This window comes from Gossypium hirsutum, chromosome A09 (assembly GCF_007990345.1).
Source record: "Gossypium hirsutum isolate 1008001.06 chromosome A09, Gossypium_hirsutum_v2.1, whole genome shotgun sequence".
In the NCBI taxonomy this organism is placed as follows: domain Eukaryota; kingdom Viridiplantae; phylum Streptophyta; class Magnoliopsida; order Malvales; family Malvaceae; genus Gossypium; species Gossypium hirsutum.
This window is the reverse complement of record NC_053432.1, coordinates 60534419-60554950: the sequence shown is the minus strand read 5'-3', so window position 1 is coordinate 60554950 and position 20532 is coordinate 60534419. Positions and strand designations below refer to the sequence as shown.

At 38.3% G+C, this 20532-nt stretch overlaps 2 protein-coding genes across 2 annotated transcripts; both read right to left on the bottom strand.

The window, feature by feature from the left end:
* Window positions 1–3252: 3252 nt before the first annotated feature.
* On the bottom strand, window positions 3253–4827 carry LOC107890027 (uncharacterized). Its single transcript, XM_041076175.1, has one exon. It carries the CDS (start codon window positions 4825–4827, stop codon window positions 3253–3255), a length of 1575 nt encoding a protein of 524 aa, XP_040932109.1.
* Window positions 4828–5316: 489 nt separating this feature from the next.
* Window positions 5317–6378, bottom strand: LOC107890026 (fibrinogen- and Ig-binding protein-like). The gene is made up of 2 exons (XM_016814548.1): window positions 6149–6378; window positions 5317–5710 (listed from the first exon to the last, which is right to left on the bottom strand). Exons 1-2 carry the CDS (start codon window positions 6376–6378, stop codon window positions 5317–5319), a joined length of 624 nt encoding a protein of 207 aa, XP_016670037.1.
* Window positions 6379–20532: the final 14154 nt, after the last annotated feature.

The following is a 20532-nucleotide window of genomic DNA, read 5'->3' as shown; positions in this document are numbered from 1 at the left end:
TTCCCTTCTCGTGATACCAAAACTGCTCCAATCCCATGCCCCAAGGCATTCGATGCGCCATCAAAGCTCATCTTCCATGATTTTTCTTTTGATGACTCGCACTCTTTTTCTTAATGCACATCAAGTCTTCATCTGAGAAATCAAATATCAATGGCTCGTATTCCTCTATCGTTCGAGTTGCTAAGAAATCAGCTATTGAACTCCCTTTTATCGACTTTTGGCTCACATAGACGATGTCGTATTCTGATAGTAGGATCTGCCATCATGCCATTCTTCCTGAGAGTGCAGGTGATTCCATCATGTACTTTATTGGGTCTAGCTGTGAAATTAACCATGTTGTATGATACAACATATATTGACTGAGCCTCTGAACTACCCAAACTAAAGCGCAATAGAATTTTTCAATTGACGAGTACTTTGCCTTATACTCTGTGAACTTTTTGCTGAGATAGTAAATCGCCTTTTCCTTTTTCCCTGACTCATCATGTTGCCCCAGTACGCAACCCATTGAATTTTTGAACACAGTCAGATACAATATTAACGACCTTCCTGGAGTTGGCGGTACTAGCACCAGGGGACTAGACAAATACTATTTTATCTTGTCTAAAGCCATTTGGCACTCTTCGTTCCATTCTCCTGGATCATGTTTTCGAAGGAGTCGAAAAATTAGGTCACACTGGTTGGTAAGTTGAGTAATGAACCGAGCGATGTAGTTCAACCTCCCTAAAAATCCTCTGACTTCTTTTTGCGTGCGCGGAGGTGGTAGTTCTTGTATGGCTTTTATCTTATCTGGATCAACTTCAATGCCTCTCTCGCTGACGATGAAACCTAGCAATTTTCCCGAAGTAGCCCCAAACGTACACTTGGCTGGATTAAGCTTCAGCTGGAACTTTCTTAGTCTTTCGAACAACTTCCTAAGGTTCCCAACATGCTCTCTTTCCTCCTTGGATTTGGCGATCATATCATCAACGTAGACTTTTATTTCTTTGTGCATCATTTTATGAAACAACATCACCATGGCCCTCTGATATGTTGCCCCAGCGTTTTTTAATCCGAACGGCTTCACCTTATAACAGAATGTTCCCCACATCGTTACGAACGTAGTTTTCTCCATATCCTTAGGAGTCATCTTTATCTGATTATAACCCGAGAATCCATCATGAACGAAAACAATGAATGTTTGGCTGTATTGTCCACCAATGTATCGATGTGTGGCAAAGGAAAATTATCTTTTAGACTTGCTCGATTCAAATCGCGATAATCTACACACATTCGTACTTTGCCGTCTTTTTTCGGTACTAGGACTATGTTAGCTACCCATTCTGGGTACTTGGAGACTTGTAGGAAGCCAGCGTCAAACTATTTCTTGACTTCTTCTTTTATCTTTAACAGTATTTCAGGTCTCATTCGTCTTAGCTTTTGTTGAATGGGTTTGCATTCTGGTTTCAATGGGAGTCTATAGACCACTACATCCTCATTCAATCCTGGCATGTCCTGATACGACCATGTAAATACATCTTTGTACTCATGAAGCAAAGCGATCAAATCATGTTTGGTGTTATCTGAAATGGAGGTTCCAATCTTTACTTCTTGCCTCTTTTCTTCATTTCCCAAATTTACTATCTCAACAGATTCTTGATGAGGTAGAATTTGTTTATCTTCTTGTTCTACCATTCTTAGTAAGTCAGGAGACGAGACATAGTCTTCAACATTTTCCTCAGCTTCGAACTCTCTTAAAGAAATAGCTTTCTCGAAATCGATTTCAAGATTTGTAACGGGTTTGTTCATATCGTTGATATCTGAGCACCTGAAAGTTGAATGGAAAAGAAAACTATAGAAGAGCATCAAAGTATTGGGACCAACAAGCATAATGGAATGATGTGAGATATGTGCAATGACAGCTGTGAGAAGAGGGAAAAAGTATGAAGTTAATGAGAATGAAAAGACCATGACAAAATGCATCTCCATTAATGCTCATTTAAATGATAAAGAGCAAATCATAAGCTCTTACAAAAGAATCCCTATTATTACGTAGGGGCACACAAAAAGAAGAGTGTTAACATTGAGCATTATTCTGGAGAAGACTTAGAAACTACAAGGAGATCCACAGCAGTCCAATTGTTCAAAACAAATCCATGAGGACAATAGTGTATCATTGAAACATCTTTAATTGCGTCATTTCCTTTGTCAATGACATTTATACTGACATTCTAAAGACCCCTTTCAATTAATAACAGCGTGCTTCGTGGATTATCTTGCTCGGGGTATATCATTCCTGCAGATGTAAATGCTTTTGACAAAGGAGGGTACGTTATGGGCTCCCATTCTAATTCTCAGCCTAAGGCTCTTGCAATCTGCCTTTCTCGATCTTTCTGCAACTGTTTTCTTCTTTGTCGTATATCTGGCTGGAACCTTAAACCATATCGAGCTTTATGGGGCACTGGTTTTAGAGCTCTAACTATCCCTTTCTGATATCTTCCCAGACCTTTCCTCGTTCGGGCTCCCTTTCCCACAGTCAGCTTAATCCCCATCTTGGTATTCCTTGACAGCTTAGGCATGGGAATTTCATTTCCTTTAGCAACGAACGTAGCATTGATGAATTCGAAGGAACGAAAAGAACATTCTATTGCATCCTTGCTTACTCTGAGGTATGGTGTATCGGCAGAGATAGATGCGACAATGTCTTCCTCACCCACGACAGTGACCAAAAGACCATCCATGATAAACTTCACTTTTTGATGGAGAGATGAAGGAACTGCCCCAGCAGAGTGGATCCAAGGCCTTCATAAAAGGCAATTATATGAAAGCGTAATGTCTATGACCTGAAACTCGACGTCATATATATATGGGCTCACTTCTAGAAAAATTTCAATTTTTCCCATGACTTCTCGTCTTTTGTCCCATCGAATGCTCTTACTGTGGAGTGACAAGGTCTTAGATAAGACAGATCAATTGGAATTCTAGAGAGTGTGGCCAAAGGCATGACATTGAGTGCAGACCCATTATCAATGAGTATATTCGGTATTATGTAACCCTTACAACGGGTTGTGATGTGCAATGCTTTTACGGAGCCCCTACCATTTGGCGGTATTTCGTCATCACTGAAAGAAATAAAATTATCCGCGTTCAGGTTATTCACCCACCTATCAAGCTTTTCGACAGATATATTGGTTGCCACGTAAGCTTGATTTAACACCTTCAGCAAAGTATTCTATGTGGTTCTGAATTTAACAGTAGAGATAATACCGAGATTCATGTCGGTTGTTTGCTTATCTGTTCCACGATGTTATATTTCCTATGTTTGATGAACTTCAAGAATTCATGTGCTTTCTCTTCATTCACAGGCCTTTTAACTTCTTGTTCGGAGGGAATCTCAAGTTCAACCTCGGCCTCATGCATCGGTGCCTTTCCTTTCTGGTTTGAGTCACTCGTCTTTTTCGTTGGTTCAACCATTTTAGAATAGCATCTCCCGCTACGAGTAAAATGTCCTACTTCACCAACACTTCCAGTCGTGGCTTTGGATTTTTCACCTTCAGGTGTGATAATGTTGACATCGTATTTCCATGGTACCGCCTTGTTGCCTTTGTAAGGGAAAGGAGATGGTACTTCAATTATCATCTTCAGTTTCACTTGTTCCTTTTTTGCATCGTAATAAATCACAAATGGTCGATCGGCGCTATAAGGGAAACTTGATGATTGATTATCAGAAGCGCATACTTCTCCCTCATCGGCCTCTTTGTTAAAGATCACAATCTCCTTGTTGTCCATCATGTCTTGAAGTAACTTTCTAAATTCCTCACAATACTGAATGTCATACCCTTCAATACCATGGAAGTCACAAAAACATTGACTTTTTATACTTCTTTCTTTAAAGATTCTGCAGGGGTGACAGAATAGCCCATTTTTAACCATCATCTTCCATATCTTCTGTAAAGGTGTCTTTATTTCAGAAACGCAACTTTTGGTTCGCCACTTGTCTTTCTCGGTCATCGTGCTCACATTCCCTTCAGTATGGTTAGGGAGCGAATTTTCAGTTGTATTGTTAGTACCATCAAATCGTAAGATGCCTGCATCAATGAGACCTTGAACCCTCCTTTTAAAGGCCAGATAATTTTCTGTAGAATGCCCCTGGTTTCCGGCGTGGTACATGCAACTGGCATTAGGATCGTACCATTTTAGGTATGGAGGCTTCAAGGGTGCCATATAATATGGGGATATTAATTGTTTTTCCAATAGTTTTGGGTACAGCTCTCCGTATGACATGGGAATTGGGGTGAACTGGGGTTTTTCAGGATTGGATCTTGTCGGTCTTTGTTCATCCATGGTATTCTGTGGGAACGTAGTGACTGGTCTTTGGTTATTTGCTGCGTAGATGGGGTAAGAAGGGTAATGAGATGGTGCTTGATAGTAAGGGCTTTGAGGAGGATAATAGAAGTTTGGAGGTGGGCGATATCGAGGTCGTGGCTGGGTTGGATACAGACTAGAAGTGTAGTAATTCTCAGTTCCTACCATATAGGCTTCTGCCTCTTTTTTCTTTACAGGTGCTACCCTTTTCGAGCTCTCGGAACCTTCCATCCTTCTACTTTTGATGGCATTTTCTATAAGTTCCCCGGATATTACAATATCTGCAAAGTCTTTCGTGGCATTTCCTACCAACTTATCATAAAACGGTGCTTTCAAAGTGTTGATAAAGAGGACCGTTATTTTAGTTTTGGTTAATGGGGGTTCTACTTGGGTCGAGATATCCCTCCATCTTTGCGTGTATTGTCTAAAAGTCTCCGTTGGCTTCTTTTCCATCATCTGCAAAGTTAGTCGATCAGGCACCATGTCGGATACATGCTTGTATTGTTCGCAAAATGCTGATGCCAAGTCTTTCTATGATCGGATCCTTTCTCTACTAAGTTGATTATACCATCGAAGGGCCGATCCGACCAAGCTATCTTGGAAACAGTGTATTAGCAATTTATCTTCATTCACGTAACCAGTCGTCTTCAGGCAAAACATGACAAGGTGTGTCTTTGGACATTTTGTTCTATCATATTTTTCAAAAGCGGGCACTTTAAATTTTGGAGGCAGAACCAGATCGGGCACCAAACTGAGCTCTTTGGCACTCAATGCAGAGAAGGCTTTAGTACCTTCTATCATTTTGAGTCTTTCTTCCAAACTCCTTTACTTATCCTGAACATCATGATCATCTATTTTCAACCTGGCTATCTCTATCGGGTCATCCAAATCTAGAATATTGGGATCGACAGGATTAGCTCCTGGGTTTGATACGAATATACCTTTCCCTAGATGAGCAGGGGGTGTGGGTCGTTACTCCAAGCTTACAGGTTCCCCTTGAGGATATCCTCTTTGCGTTGCATGGGCGTGAGGTGGAGTGAATTCTGGGGGATAGAGCAGATCCTGATCATGATTAACTCTCGACTGAGGCTCCATAATGTCAGGGCTCTGCATAGGTCCTTTTCCTTTGACCAAAGCTATCATCATCTCTATCATTTTGGCCATCTGATCTTTTTGCTCGAATGATTCCTCTCGAGATCTTAACATCAGATCTCTTGCTTCCTGTTGTGTCTTGGTCAACTGCTCTTGCAATTCTTTTTGAGCCCTTTCCATCCTTTCAATTCTCTCATTGAACTCGGCTTCCATAATTCTAGCTTTTCGGTGCGTCCTATAAGAATGGCGTGATTCCAGACTTGTAGTGTCGCAACTGTGGATTATACGGTTTTAGCCTCAGTGAATGATTATGGGATATGTACATGTAATGAATGGATGAATGAATAAATGAAAAATGAATGACGAATGAATGTTAGTCATGAATAAATATGCAAGAATTTGGTGTTGATTTCAAGATAGCCTCATACTTAGGCATTTCATTTATCAAAAGAGTCTATTACAAAACGTTTTGCCATTTTTTATTCAATAGTTACACAAATTTCCTAGCCACATCGCCATGTTTCTTCACTCGTTCTAAGAATTCTGATATGCTTGATCTTTGACTCGAAGGGAATTGGCAACTGAGAGCTTCGGCTTCATCTGATAACTGCACAACTTGTATAGCTGCCTTGTAAATTTCATTGATCAAAAAGCCGAGTTGTATTTTTTTTCTTAGAGAGTTCTTTCATAAGTGCAAGTGTCTCTGTCGTACTGATCATTCTTTTCTTCTAGAGCTTTTAGAAGAGTATCTAACTGTTGCTGACGAGATTGTAGCATATTTTCTAGATCTCGTATTTTCCTTCTTAGCTCTTGACGTTCGGACTGACTAGTCACAAATTCTGCAGTCATAATTTCATACTCAGCATTCTTCTTTCTTAACTCTATCATAGCACGCGCAACTTTTTCCTCTTCTTTCTTTGCTTTCCCTTTCCAGAATTCCATCCCTCCTTTGATGTTGCTAATTTCTTCCTTCCATTCTGCTGACGACTTGCCCAAACCACTAGTTTTTATAGTGCTTCTTGATTTCTTATTTTCCAAATGAAGGTCCCTTAAGTTATTTCTTACGATCTCAGCTTCTCTTTAGATTTTCACGGTTTGGGACTTTTCAATCTGAACATCGATCTTTAGCTGGTAGTTTTCCTCTTGAAGAGAACTGATATCCCGTAACAACTTAGCCTTTTCACGTTCAAATTCGTGTCTTGTTACTTCCAGCTCGGATGGCATTTCTTCTGAGAAAGGATTCTGGAAAGTGTAATTCGTCGATGAGACTTCTTGACTATTCACTCATCGTTTTCTCCATATGTCATAATCTTGAGTGATTTTATCAGCATAGAGAGCTAATTCCATTAGGTGAACTTCTTTCCAAGCCTTTGCAGTATCCCGGACTTTTTTTATGTAACCTTCACCTATAAAGGCAAACTCTAACTGTGCCAACCCTCCGGTGGCGGGTATGAATTATCGTGCAGCAAACTACCTTTGAACCATTAATGGAGCATATCCAACCCCTCCCCATAATCTGAGTAGAGGCACCCAATCTTGGCTTCCGCATTTATATATCAAACTAAAGGACGAATCCATGGTGCTCTCCAGGTTATCTCTTCAGCGCGGAGGTTTTGAAAAACCGAAACCAAGTGCTGCTCGGTGACATCTTTCGACCAATCTTTCTCAAGGTAAGCTTCCAACGGGGCGAATGTTTTTGAAAACATGTGGAAAGGTGTGCGCTCCACTTTCCAGAAATGGCTTAGAATCCAGACATTAAGTAACTATGCGTATCCGATAAAACGTCCTTCCCCTTTCCTCCTACAACAACTTAGAGATCTAAAAGTCTTAGCCAAGATAGTCGGGACGGGGTTGATCCCTTGCCCCAACCTTTCAAAGAAATCCACTACTGCGACTTCTATATACCCCAAAACCTTTGGGAAGACGATTAATCCGTAAATGGCCAAAGCAAACAGATCCATTCTCTTCGCAATGTCTGGATGGTTTTGAACTAAGTCTCGCAGAGAAAACCACGGAACACAACTGACTTCATTCTTCTTCTTTATCTGGTTTTCAGCCCATATATCGGTCATTCCGGTCAAACTCACTAGCTTTTTCTTGAAGGTTATTGGCTTAGGCTCTTTCACATATATCTTGTTGAATTGTACATTGTCAATGCTATGCGGCATACTCTTTTACAGTCGGAGTCATATCTTCCTGATTGAAAGTAAAGCACTGGTAAGCTGGGTCCTAAAATCGAACCATGGTTTGAATCAATTGTTTGTTTATGTTGACGGCGATCAAGTAAGCTATATCCCTGTACTTTTCAGTGAAAATGCCCCTAATATCTGAGTCCCATTGTTTCCAAACCCGAGTCAAGTCTTCGAGGTTATTCTAACGAACGTTCGAAGTTACATGTTTTAGAAGATTGAAGATACATCCTTCCGTTAAACTGTCCCCTTTTGCTTTCTGGGTTTTCAAAGGCCAGGCTCGAATCACGGCATTTTTCTCGGTTACTTGCATAATTGACTCCTCCATCAGAAACTCGTTTTTGACAACCAATCTCTAACCAACACCCTCCTAATCAAAAATACCTATGATGCATAATGAAAAATAAAAATAAAGACAAACAACCTTGGTTAGTAATCACAAAAATATGAACTGAAGAAAAAGTATGGAAAATCTAACAAATTAAGTTACCCGGTCTAATAGACCCGATTCATTTGCAAAGTATAAATGTAAAAGAAATGAAAGGTAAGAGGCGTTTCTCCCTTGCACTTATTTTGGTGACTATTAACGGACGGAGGTTTGGCATGGCTCTAGTTAGGTGGCTCGTATGGTTTACTATATACGGTTTCAATTCTAGACAGGTACTCGAATTGTTCATACTATCGTCTACTAAGACTAGTACGAAGCCTCGGTCGTAGCCCATCACAGGTTCACGAGTTCAATTCGAGGGATTACATTTACTTATGCCTATACAGAGGGACAAGTTAACTCACGAAAGCATAAGTCGTATGTAACCTAGAAGTATTCACTAGCCTGTGCGGAGGGACGAGTTAACTCACGAAGGTATAGTGTTTACTTCCACTTAAACGGACGGAGCACGGGTAAAGAGCTCATGTTATGCAAAATGCAAGTGCACGATGTGTGGGGAGAAACTCACAAACCTTTTCGTTTTATTTAAAAAGTAAACTACAAAAAACTAAGACCATACAAATTTAGAGCTAAAAAACAACAAGACAAAATGAGTTTTAAGAACATTTATAACACGATGCAAATGCATGACTTTTCAAAAACGCAATCTTGGGATCACGACTAAACATTAATTTGAATAAGGAATTTTAAAAATTTTGACAACATGCATTTAATTCTAGACTCGACTCTCACAAAGGGTCCCCAGCAGAGTCGACAGCTGTAGTGACGTAAAAATTTTGCTTTGGTCGCTAGTTGAGGCTATTATTTAAAAATGGAATTTCAGTTTTTTTTAAAAAGGAGTAGCCACCGATCTTTTTTCTAGGTGTGATCGGACACCAAATAAATATTCTTTTTTAGAAAAGAAAATTTATTCATGAACAAAAATGAAGGCCGAATTTGGGTCTACGCGAAAATCTAGAGAAAAATAGGGTTCGGGAGTCGGTTACGCACGAGAAAGGTATTAGCACCCTCGCGACGCCCAAAGTTGGTATCTTGTTAAACATGTGTTGTCTCAATTTTTCAAAAATACGAGTTCAATTTAATATTTAATCGTGATCCGATCGAAAAATGAGAATTTTTAGTTTTCGATTTTTTAGAAGGGTGTCCCGTTTTTAACACGAGCCGAAAAATTTCACCCAACATAGCAATGAAATTGATGACTTAATGTTAAAATCGGTACATTGCCTTATTTATTAAAATAAAAATAAAAAAAATGTTTCTAAAACAATGATAAAAAATTTGACGATGTTATTGTAATAAAATTTATAAATAAATAAACGATACAAAATAATGAGGTGATTAAAAAATATTATAATATAATATTAGGATATTAGAGTAATAATAAATAAAAATAAAAATGTATTGACACCATAATAAAACTATATATGTATAGTAAAAAATAACAATATGTACAAAGATACATGTATACCAAATAATGCATAATAATATTAAAATGAATTATTGAATAATAATAGTTAAAATAATAAGTATAATAAATATAATGATATATGAAAATAATACCATATAAAAAGTATATATATACACGTATAATAAAATATATGTACTAATATTAATAATAAATATAATAGGGATAAAAATAAATGTAATAATAATATATATAATATGGTATTAAAAATATATATATAACATAGCTGTAAATAGGCCAATTTGCCCGGCCCCCCTGGAACCCCAAAAATAAATAAATAAAATAAAGTCCATTTAGTTAGTGACCTATAAAGCCAAATACATGACCCAAAAACCAAACTTAATATCCTAGCCCAATAAGCCCAATCCCGAACAGCCCAAAAAGCCTAAAAATTTGAACCAAATCAGAAACCCTAGGTCACCCCCATTTGTTTTTTGCGCCGCAACAGCAACCACTAAGGTCTCTCCGTACCTCCGTACGCAGCACCGCACGTCAGCTGGCCTTCACCGTACCTGCAAAAATGGACATCAAAAGCAACAGAAATGGACAAATATTGATTTTTTTTCTTTTCTTTTGTTTTCCCTTATTCGGCTATAAGAGAGCCAAAAGGAATCATCTTGTGGTACACATGTTTGAAAAGGCAATACATACAGATACACATTTTCATATATTGAATACAAAAGAAATAGCAAAAAGAAAAGGCGATTTCTGTTCCTAAGTTTCTAGGTTTATTACGCTTTATTCTCGTCCATTCCCGTTGATTTTCTTTCTTTTTAGTATCTAAATAAAAAGAAAAAGGAAACGAAACCTTACCTTGAAAATAGGCTATCAGTTCTCTTTCGCTTCGCCGAAATCGGAGACTTAAGGAGAACTCCAAGGCCATAAAGCGGTCGCGCATAGCCTGAGGGTGCTGGTCATCTACGATAGCGGCTTGGCATTTGATGAGAGGGGATCTAGGGTTCGTCGAATGAGAAGAAAAGGGGGGTAAGCAGGATCGGCGGAATTTGGTTGATTTTAGTCCTTTTAAAGGAGTAAAAACGACACCGTCTAGGCCACCCCCTTTATGCCCGATCCGACCCGATTCTTGGCCCCTGGGATCCGCGCGTTTTCGTGGTGAGGGGATATTTTCAACATCGGTCCCTCTCTTTTCGCGCCTCAGTTCAATCAGCTCATATTTGTGTTTCATTTTTTTTAAATTGCCCCTGCAACTCGTGTGCGTTTACAATTTGGCCCGTGCTCCAACGTGGCGTTTTGAGAGCCTGTAATATTTCCAGATTGAGCCCCTATATATTTGCGCGCCTCGCGCAGTGGTCCTTTCTTTTATTACTTTATTTTCAGATTATCTCTTTGGTTTTGGATCGATTCTAATTAAATCCTTTTAGCTTGCAACCCTTTTATTCTTATTTGCTTATTTGTACAGTTGTTTTGAATATTTTTATCATGTTAACATCATGTTTTATACATTTTAATATTTGTTTCATTTGTATTATTATATATGTATGTATATATTATAATAATGATTATCTATTTTTATCCATAATGGCTTTTGACTCTATATCTATCTTTGCATGTCAATATATTTTTTTTATTATTCAAATATGTTTTATATATGTTTCACATAGGATTTAAGTTATTTTGTATCCATTTATATTAGTACATGGATTTGATTCATACACATTATTAAGCATGTATATACCTTATCTATGAATTTGCATGTACTTACTTTTAGACAAATATATTTATATATTAATATGTTTATTACTCTAATAGACTTCTTATTTTAAAACACTTTTCATTTTATGATTTATTAAATATTCTCTATATATATGAAATAATTCTTGGAAACTTCTTTTTTGTATACTTATAAAATTATGATTTTTGAGTGTATTTATATACCATATTATTTTTGCGTTTTACATATAGCTTATTATCTGAATATTATGATATAAGGGTATGCGTATAACTCTTAGACTATTTTAAAATTTTATATATGTCATATTATTAATCTCTTGCCCTTTTTTTTATAAACTTCCATGTACATATGTTTCATAAATTTATTTTGTGCATTCTTTAGCATTATTTTGCATCATATTTTATCTAAATTATCATACTTTGCAAACTTTTAAATCAATTTGCGTTTTAATCATTTTATATACGATTTAATTCAAACTTTCATTTTCTAGTATCTATTTCAATAATTATGTGTGTTCCAAGTTTTTATTCAAGCTTGTCAACTTATATAGCATGAGTTTGTTAATCTTACACCACTTCGACTTCTAAATTCCATTTTGTTTTGCATATACTTTATTGGTTGTTTTATATATATATACATATACATTCCTTGCATGGTATCCATCTTGTTAATTATTATTCATACATGATCGAAATTAGGTCACATTTTTTAGATTAATTGCTTATTCTGCTATTCAATCAATACTCTTATTCAATAAGCATCATATCACCATATGTGCCTTTACCCCATATCATCGTTTCACTTGATTTTTGAAAGGTGGTTCTCTAAAAACCCAAATTTTATGGTTAATTTCGTTTTATTTCAAATCGAATTAACATGTCTTCAACTAGCTCTATAATTATTCATTCAAAAAATTTTCAAAATGAAGACGAAGTTCGATATTTAGCAATTCGCGGAATCGTGCCCTAAGGTGTTGGGTTGCAATTTTGCGTTGCTCAAAATAATCGAGTATCCCTTCAAAATTTCATTCATATCTTCTAAAAAAAATCTTTTAAAACAAAGGCGATAATCGCTGTTTGATAATTCGGGAATCATGCCCTATCGTGCTGGGTTGTGATTTCTCGCTTGTTCAAAACAATCGAATATTCCTTTAGGTTTTCACTCATGCTTATTAAAATTTTTCAAAACGAATGTGACGTTCGATGTTTGGCAATTTGAAAATCGAGCCCTATCGTGCTGGGTTGCGCTTTTTCATTTGTTCAAAACGATCGAAGATCCCTTCGGAATTTCACTCACGTTTTCTAAAAACTCTTTAAAACAGAAAAAAATGTTTGATGTTTGGCAATTCGGGGAATAGTGCCCTATCGTGCTGGGTTGCAATCTCTCGTTTGTTCAAAATAATCGAATATCTCTTTCGGAATTTCACGCGTATTTTATGAAGTAAGGCAATGGTCAATATTCAGAAATTCGAGGAATCGTACCCTACTGTGCTAGGTTTCGATTTTCCGTTGAACTAAACAGTTGAACATCCTTTTTGTGATTTTCAAATTAAAAATTTTTCGGATGTCGAAACAAGAAGATTTTTGGCAATCGACTCAGGTTATTTAAATGTTATTAAAGCAGAACCACACTTTAAAAATATTTTTAATTTTTGACAAAAGGGCAGTATCTAATCGATTTGGTACCAATTTTGGGCGTAGTGAGGGTGCTAATCCTTCCTCATGCGTAACCGACTCCCGAACCTGTCTTCTCAAAAGTTCGTAGACCAAAACCATTGTTTTAGTAAACCAAAAATGTTTTATTAAAATAACCAAATTCTTAGGTGATCCGATCGCACCAAAACAAAAGGATCGGTGGCGACTCCATATTTTCATTTTCCAAAAAGTCGATTCCCCCGTATTTTCATTAAACATAAATTTTTTTGAAAAAGGGATGGTTTCGACAACTTGGCAACTCCACTGGGGAGTTAAGAGTCGAGCCATGAAAATCAATTATTTACTGTCCTTTTGTCAAAAACCGAAAATGTATTTTAAAAATCATGTATCTTTCGATTGCATTCGATTGTATGATTGTTTTGGTGCGGGTCTTGTATAATAGTACTGCATTTCATTGCATGACCACCGTGGTCACACCTTCTAAGTGGGAGTAAGAAACTACGCTTTCGTGAGGTTTTCACCTCTGCATGGGCTAGTGGATTGCTTCCGGGGTACATCCGTACCTATGATTTCGTGAGATTTTCATCTTCGCATGGTCATAGGGAAATGTATCCCCCCGAATCGAACTCGATCTATATGAGCCTATAATGGGTGAGGATTCAGGAATCTGCTGGTTCGGGTACCCTTACTCTAGAACTAAGCAACATATAGAGAGACCTAGGAGCTTACCCTAGGTAGAGCCACTCCGAACCCCTAGTGATTACCCAATTAGGTACTTTCTTGGTTGTTTATTTTTGTACTAACGTGTTTTGTTTGCTCATGATTGTATTGCATTACATTATCATAAAAAGGAGGTGTTGATTCATATTCAATTGCTAAATAGAACAATTTTTCATAAGAAAACAAATTTCTTAATAACGCGGATTACAATACGGTTGTCCAAATTTGGTCCAAGTGAACACGACAGAAAAAGGCTAACAGTTCGTGGAGGAAAACAAAACTTTACCTAAGGATTCAAGCTGATAAAGATTATCCAAAAGCCGTCACATCCCGACTTTCTTAAAGGAGCTAATTAACATTGCGAGGATAGTAATTCATGGCCTGAATCAAGCAAAATGAGCCAGTAGAGGCATGCATTGGAAGCTAACGAGATTTGACTTTCACGAAGAAAGGGGATCAGTGCCTTCGCCTCGAATATGAAAGTAAGGCCGTATACGTAATTCGTTTTATGAAAAAAAAATTTGTTTTATAGAAAAGTTGTTCTAGGGGAATTGAATTCAAAATCAACATCTTCCTTTCCTTTGCATTCATCCCATGCATTTACATTGCATTGCATCATTTGCATTGCATTGCATTGCATAATTTACATTGCATTGCATTGCATCATTTGCATTAAATTTCCCAAAAGGACCCTAATTAGGTAAAGTTATTTCAGAACCAACAAAAGATATGGACCAAAGGTTGGAGAGAATGGAGCAGAGGCAAATACAGATGCAAGAGCAATTGATCGAAATTCAACAAGATATGCGAGAAATGCTAGAACTCCAAAGAAATATGATGGGCCAGGTAACCCATTTACTAGCCGGAGAATTCAAAAAAATAGTGGCCCAGTGGTCAATGGTGAGGATGATGTTGAAGAGATCATTTACTCCCCAGGCTTTACCCCAATAAGCGTCCCGACCCAACTAGACATGCAAGGGGTACCCGCTGTTATTGGACACCAACATCAGACGGATACATCAACACTGATGAGTTTCTCGATGGGTTCAGGTTTTAACCCGAAAGATGATCAAGCCAAGCCAGTTGCTCTGGCAGAAACAAAAGCAAGGGGAGAGCGGACTTTAACGGCTCCGAAAAAGAAAAAAAAGAAGAAAAATAGTACGAGTAGGTATAACAAGGGTCGTTCGGAGCCGATTATAGCAGGCCGGCCAAGGTCAGTAGCTACCAGCCATCAGGCCTCCTCAAGGCAAGAACCCAATCAAAAATCGAACTCAGAAAAACCCCAATACACGCCCATTCCAATCACAAATGGAGAGTTGTACCGCGTTCTGTTCGACACATGTGTTGTATCCCCTTTTTACATAAAACCAATACAACCTCCGTACCCTAATGGTATGACGCAAGCAGCCAATGTGAATACCATGTGGGAATTACGGGGTATTCTATCGAAAACTGTATCGCTTTTAAGAAGCTAATCGAAATATTTATTAAATTGGGTATTGTGGAATTTGATGGTCCCTCTGGAGCGGGAAATCAGTTATCCAACCTTTCTGTTAAAGAGGCGAATGTTATGAGTTCCATACTGGATTGGGGCACGAGATTTAAGGGTGCATCGAGCTCGGGACTCTAATGCAAGGCCTGGTATTGGGGAACCCGACCATCAACGATAGTAGACTTTTCCAAACTTCTGTCTTTACGTACTTAGGGTGTTTTGGAACAATATGACTGTGAAAAGGATCTTTGTATTTTTTAGAGCTAATCTAGAGTAATATTCAAAACACACTTGTTGTTTTAAGCCTAGAAGCAACAAGAATCCTTTTGTGAAATAGGCTTATATCCAAAATCTTTATTTCAATGAAATACATGTTTGAGTAAGTATTCTTTTATTCTTTCTATTTTATATGTCTATTCTTAGATTCTTTCATTCATGATCATACCATACAAATAATCATTCATAGAATCATTTATTCTTTGAAATATGCCTTCGTACCTCTAACAGGTCTCCAGATATCAATGACGTGAGCGACGCTGTCTTTAATTCCGAGTCTTTTTTTAGTAAGATATGTGTCTAGAGGGATCTCAGGACCTTGAAGATGATAGAGATTGTGACTTATTTCCTAATTTGTTAAGGACGGTAGAACAAGATGAAAAAACTGATCCTACTTTATAAAGGGTCAATGGACATTGTGAACAAAGGGCAAAGATTCAAACCAGAGTCACCACAGGGACAAAATGAATTGTCTTTGAGTTACTTCAAGAAATTCAAAGATGTTTTCACATGATCATGTTGAGATATATTTGAGATATTAAGATCTGTGGATGATACAAAATGTCTATACAATGCCAAAAGGACACATGTTAAAGGTTTCATGGTAGCTACGCTAATCATGAGGTTTAGATATTGTTGATCCACCATGGAAGAGGATTACATTGGTTAAAGCCACATTCATTTCTTCACAAATTTTCCCTATACGAGGAAGGATGTTATCAAGCCATTCTCATCGATTCATCTTGGCAGTCACGAAGGGGGTGAGGGTTACTTCATGTGTCAAGTTCAAGGATCAGGCACCATATTACAGTGCAGTAAAGGCATCCAAAAAGAAAGACAAAAAATTCAAAAAAAAAGGGAAAAGCAAACAATAGAACAAAAGCCATAGTGAAAAATGACGGAGTCTTGTATATATTAGCATAAAGAAGTTATCATTTACCCTCTATATTTGTCAAACGTCAGCCAGAACCTTCGCCGGGGCAATACATTGTTCGATGGATTTTGAAAGAAAGATTTCTTTTGGTCAAGTCTTAGCTGAAGTTGGATTAGGCAGAATAGATTTAACCCCGATATGATCAGTTGAATTTGAAGAAAGGAGATCGAAAGCCATATGACATGGCCCAATGTACCAGAAATGAATGATGCAAGCTTACATCGGAAAGGTTCTTCCTAGAGGATTCCATAAGGGAGACCTGGCATTGAAAAGTTCCTTTTTACATAAAAGGACTTCCAAGGAAAGTGAAAGGCCACAGCGAAAACCCTCAAATGATACTCTGAGATCTTCAAAAAATAAAAAAATAAAAAAAGAGGAAAAGAAAGAAAGAAAGAAAGAAAAGGAGAGGCCAAAGCGAAAACCCGCAAAGGGCGCCTTGAGACCAAGGGGGATTTGAGTTGAAAACCTGAAAGGGCGGCTCAAATTTGGATCAAAGTGAGGCATACAGTAGTCTTGCTATATCTAAATTAATAATAAAGAAGTATGCTACATCTTGAGGCATCGACAAAGTGCCGCGGATCCCCTAAACACATATTGAGATCAGAAAGGTCCTCAAGAAGTTAGTACAGAGAAGCTCAAGCTGCGATATCTGGGGCACCTAGTTTCTATTTTGCTCATTTTGAATTTGTTATCTTTGATTGCCTTATTCTTTTCAAGATACATCCCAATAAATTTCCTTCTTATTGCATCGTTATCTTTGATTAACCTATTCATGTTGAGTTAATTACCTTCTTGTTGCATTTGCAATCTTTGATTAACTTATTTGCTTCGAGCTGTGCTCTTACCCAATTTCCTTCTTGTCCAGTGTTTTGATCTTTTTCGAGCATGTTGCATTGAAATAAATATTAATTGACCAATAATACTTTCATAAAAGAAGTCTTCCATATTACTCGAGAGGCTTCTAAATAGTACAAGAACCTGAAACAAGACTATTGTTGAGAACCCACCAAACCTAAGGGATGGAAATGTTTGAGAATGAGGAGTCTAAATTATAGCTATCTCTTCAGATTTTCTATCAAAGGTATCGGTTGAATGAAGAGGCAAGATATTCCATCGGTGATACAACCTTGACAAATGACGAGCAATGTCAATCTAAGTGTAAAAGGGAGATCGTTATCAGGAAAAGAAAAATGATATTCTGCGTTCACATGAATATCAGACATGCACACAGGGTCATTATACCCGAAGGATGATCAAATTGATCCTATACCCTGAGTTGCAGTGGGTTGGATAAGCGAAAACTCAATAAAATTTCAGTAGGGCAAGCTTATCGAGAAGATTGAGAGTGTTTCTTTGGGTTTTCTATCAAGAATACCTGCTGAACAAGGTGGCCGCATAATACGTCAATAATAATGTCCTGATGAACGAGCAATGATACCTAGGCTTTTTTCATTTCCATATCATTCATAACACATCTAGTTAGAAGCATTCGATTCATTTTAATCATAGCATTCCAATTATTTGACACAAACATCAGATCTAGTTAGGAACAATTGATTCATGTTGATCATAGCATCCTAATTATTCGGCATAAGCATGGGCCTATGAGGCTAAAATTTTAGATTTTGTTTCCCTGAAGTTGCAGTGAAGCAGATCGAAGACGGCGAATCTGAGCTTCCTAAAGTTACAGTGAAGCAGATTTAAGCCACCAACCTAGCTCCCTAAAGTTGTAGTAGAGTAGGCTAAAATTTCAGATCTTGTTTCCCTGAAGTTACAGTGAAGCAGATCAAAGACGGCGAATCTGAGCTTCCTGAAGTTGCAGTGAAACAGATTTAAGCCACCAACCTAGCTCCCTAAAGTTGCAGTGGAGTAGGCTAAAATTCCAGATCTTGTTTCCCTAAAGTTGCAGCGAAACAGATCGAAGACGGCGAATCTGAGCTTCCTAAAGTTACAGTGAAACAGATCGAAGACGGCGAATCTGAGCTTCCTGAAGTTGCAGTGAAGTAGATTTAAGCCACCATTCTAGCTCCCTAAAGTTGTAGTGGAGTAGGCTGAAGATTATAGTCTTGTTTCCCTAAGATTGCAGTGGGCCAGATCGAAGACGGAATCTAGGCTTCCTGATGTTGCAGTAAAGCAGATTTAAGCAAGTCCTAGCTCTCTAAAGTTGTAGTGGAGTAGGCTGAGGATTGTAGATCTCGTCTCCCTGAAGTTGCAGTGAGGCAAATCAAAGACGATAAATCTTGGCTTCCTGAAGATGCAGCGAAGCAGATTTAAGCAAGTCCTAGCTCCCTAAAGTTGTAGTGAAGTGGGCTGACGATTGTAGGTCTTATCTTCTCGAAGTCACGATAGAATAGATCAAGCTAATTACAGAAGAATAGATTAAAGCAACAAGCCTCAAGTAGTCGCAGTGGAGTAGATCAAAGCAACAGTTCTTACACCTTTAGAAATACAATGGGGCCATTTGAAGAAGAGAAGCACCAAAGAAGTAAAGATCCTGCAAGAACAGACAGATTTGGCGTCTTGTAGTAGTGGAGAGCAAATCGAAGATAGCAGATTTGGCGTCTCTGTATTAGCGGAGAGCAGATCGAATATAGCAGATTTGGCATCTCTGTAGTGGCGGAGAGCAGATCGAAGATAACAGATTTGGCATCTCTGTAGTGGCGGAGAGCAGATCGAAGATAACAGATTTGGCATCTCTGTAGTGGCGGAGAGAAGATCGAAGATAACAGATTTGGCATCTCTGTAGTGGCGGAAAGCAGATCGAAGACAACAGATTTGGCATCTCTGTAGTGGCGGAGAGCAGATCGAAGATAGCAGATTTGGCGTCTTTATAGATTTGGCATCTCTGTATTGGCGGAGAGTAGATCAAAGATAGCAGATTTGGCGTCTCTGTATTGGCAGAGAGCAGATCAAAAGTAACAGATTTGGCTTCTCTGTATTGGCAGAGAGCAGATCGAAGATAGCAGATTTGGCGTCTCTGTGTTGATGGAGAGCAGATCGAAGATAGCAGATTTGGCGTCTCTGTATTGGTGGAGAGCAGATCGAATATAGCAGATTTGGCATCTCTGTAGTGGCGGAGAGCAGATCGAAGATAGCAGATTTGGCGTCTCTGTAGTGGCGAAGAGCAGATCGAAGATAACAGATTTGGCATCTCTGTAGTGGCAGAGAGCAGATCGAAGATAGCAGATTTGGCATCTCTGTATTGGCGGAGAGCAGATCGAAGATAGCAGATTGGGCGTCTCTGTATTGGTAGAGAGCAGATCGAAGATAGCAGATTTGGCGTCTCTGTATTGGCGGAGAGCAGATCGAAGATAGCAGATTTGGTGTTCCTGAGTTTTCAAGAAGCAAGTTGAGGATAGCCAATTTGCCGCTCCTGAAGACATCAGAGTACCTTTGGGGAAGAAGGGGATCAAGATTTTGAGACTTAGCCAGACCGGGCAAATTTGGTCTTTTTTTATAGTCTTTGCTCTATTCTCGTTACGTGACAATGAGCAAAGAGGGGCAGCTGTAAATAGGCCAATTTGCCCGGCCCCCCTGGAAACCCAAAAATAAATAAATAAAATAAAGTCCATTTAGTTAGTGACCTATAAAGCCAAATACATGACCCAAAAACCAAACTTAATATCCTAGCCCAATAAGCCCAATCCCGAACAGCCCAAAAAGCCTAAAAATTTGAACCAAATCAGAAACCCTAGGTTACCCCCATTTGTTTTTTGCGCCACAACAGCAACCACTAAGGCCTATCCGTACCTCCGTACGCAGCACCGCACGCCAGCTAGCCTTCACCGTACCTGCAAAAATGGACATCAAAAGCAACAGAAATGGACAAATATTGATTTTTTTCTTTTCTTTTGTTTTCCCTTATTCGGCTATAAGAGAGCCAAAAGGAATCATCTTTTGGTACACATGTTTGAAAAGGCAATACATACATATACACATTTTCGCATATTGAATACAAAAGAAATAGCAAAAAGAAAAGGCGATTTCTGTTCCTAAGTTTCTGGGTTTATTACGCTTTATTCTCGTCCATTCCCGTTGATTTTCTTTCTTTTTAGTATCTAAATAAAAAGAAAAAGGAAACGAAACCTTACCTTGAAAATAGGCTATCGGTTCTCCTTCGCTTCGCCGAAATCGGAGACTTAAGGAGAACTCCAAGGCCATAAAGCGGTCGCGCATAGCCTGAGGGTGCTGGTCATCTACGATAGCGGCTTGGCATTTGATGAA

Excerpts from the sequence above, each read along its gene's own strand:
- LOC107890026 (XM_016814548.1), bottom strand. The coding sequence starts at position 6,378 with ATGGAATTCTGGAAAGGGAAAGCAAAGAAAGAAGAGGAAAAAGTTGCG. Across the intron at positions 5,711-6,148 it reads CTAGAAGAAAAGAATGATCA|TTGCGACACTACAAGTCTGG; the intron begins GTACGACAGAGA and ends TATAATCCACAG.
- LOC107890027 (XM_041076175.1), bottom strand. The coding sequence starts at position 4,827 with ATGGTGCCTGATCGACTAACTTTGCAGATGATGGAAAAGAAGCCAACG.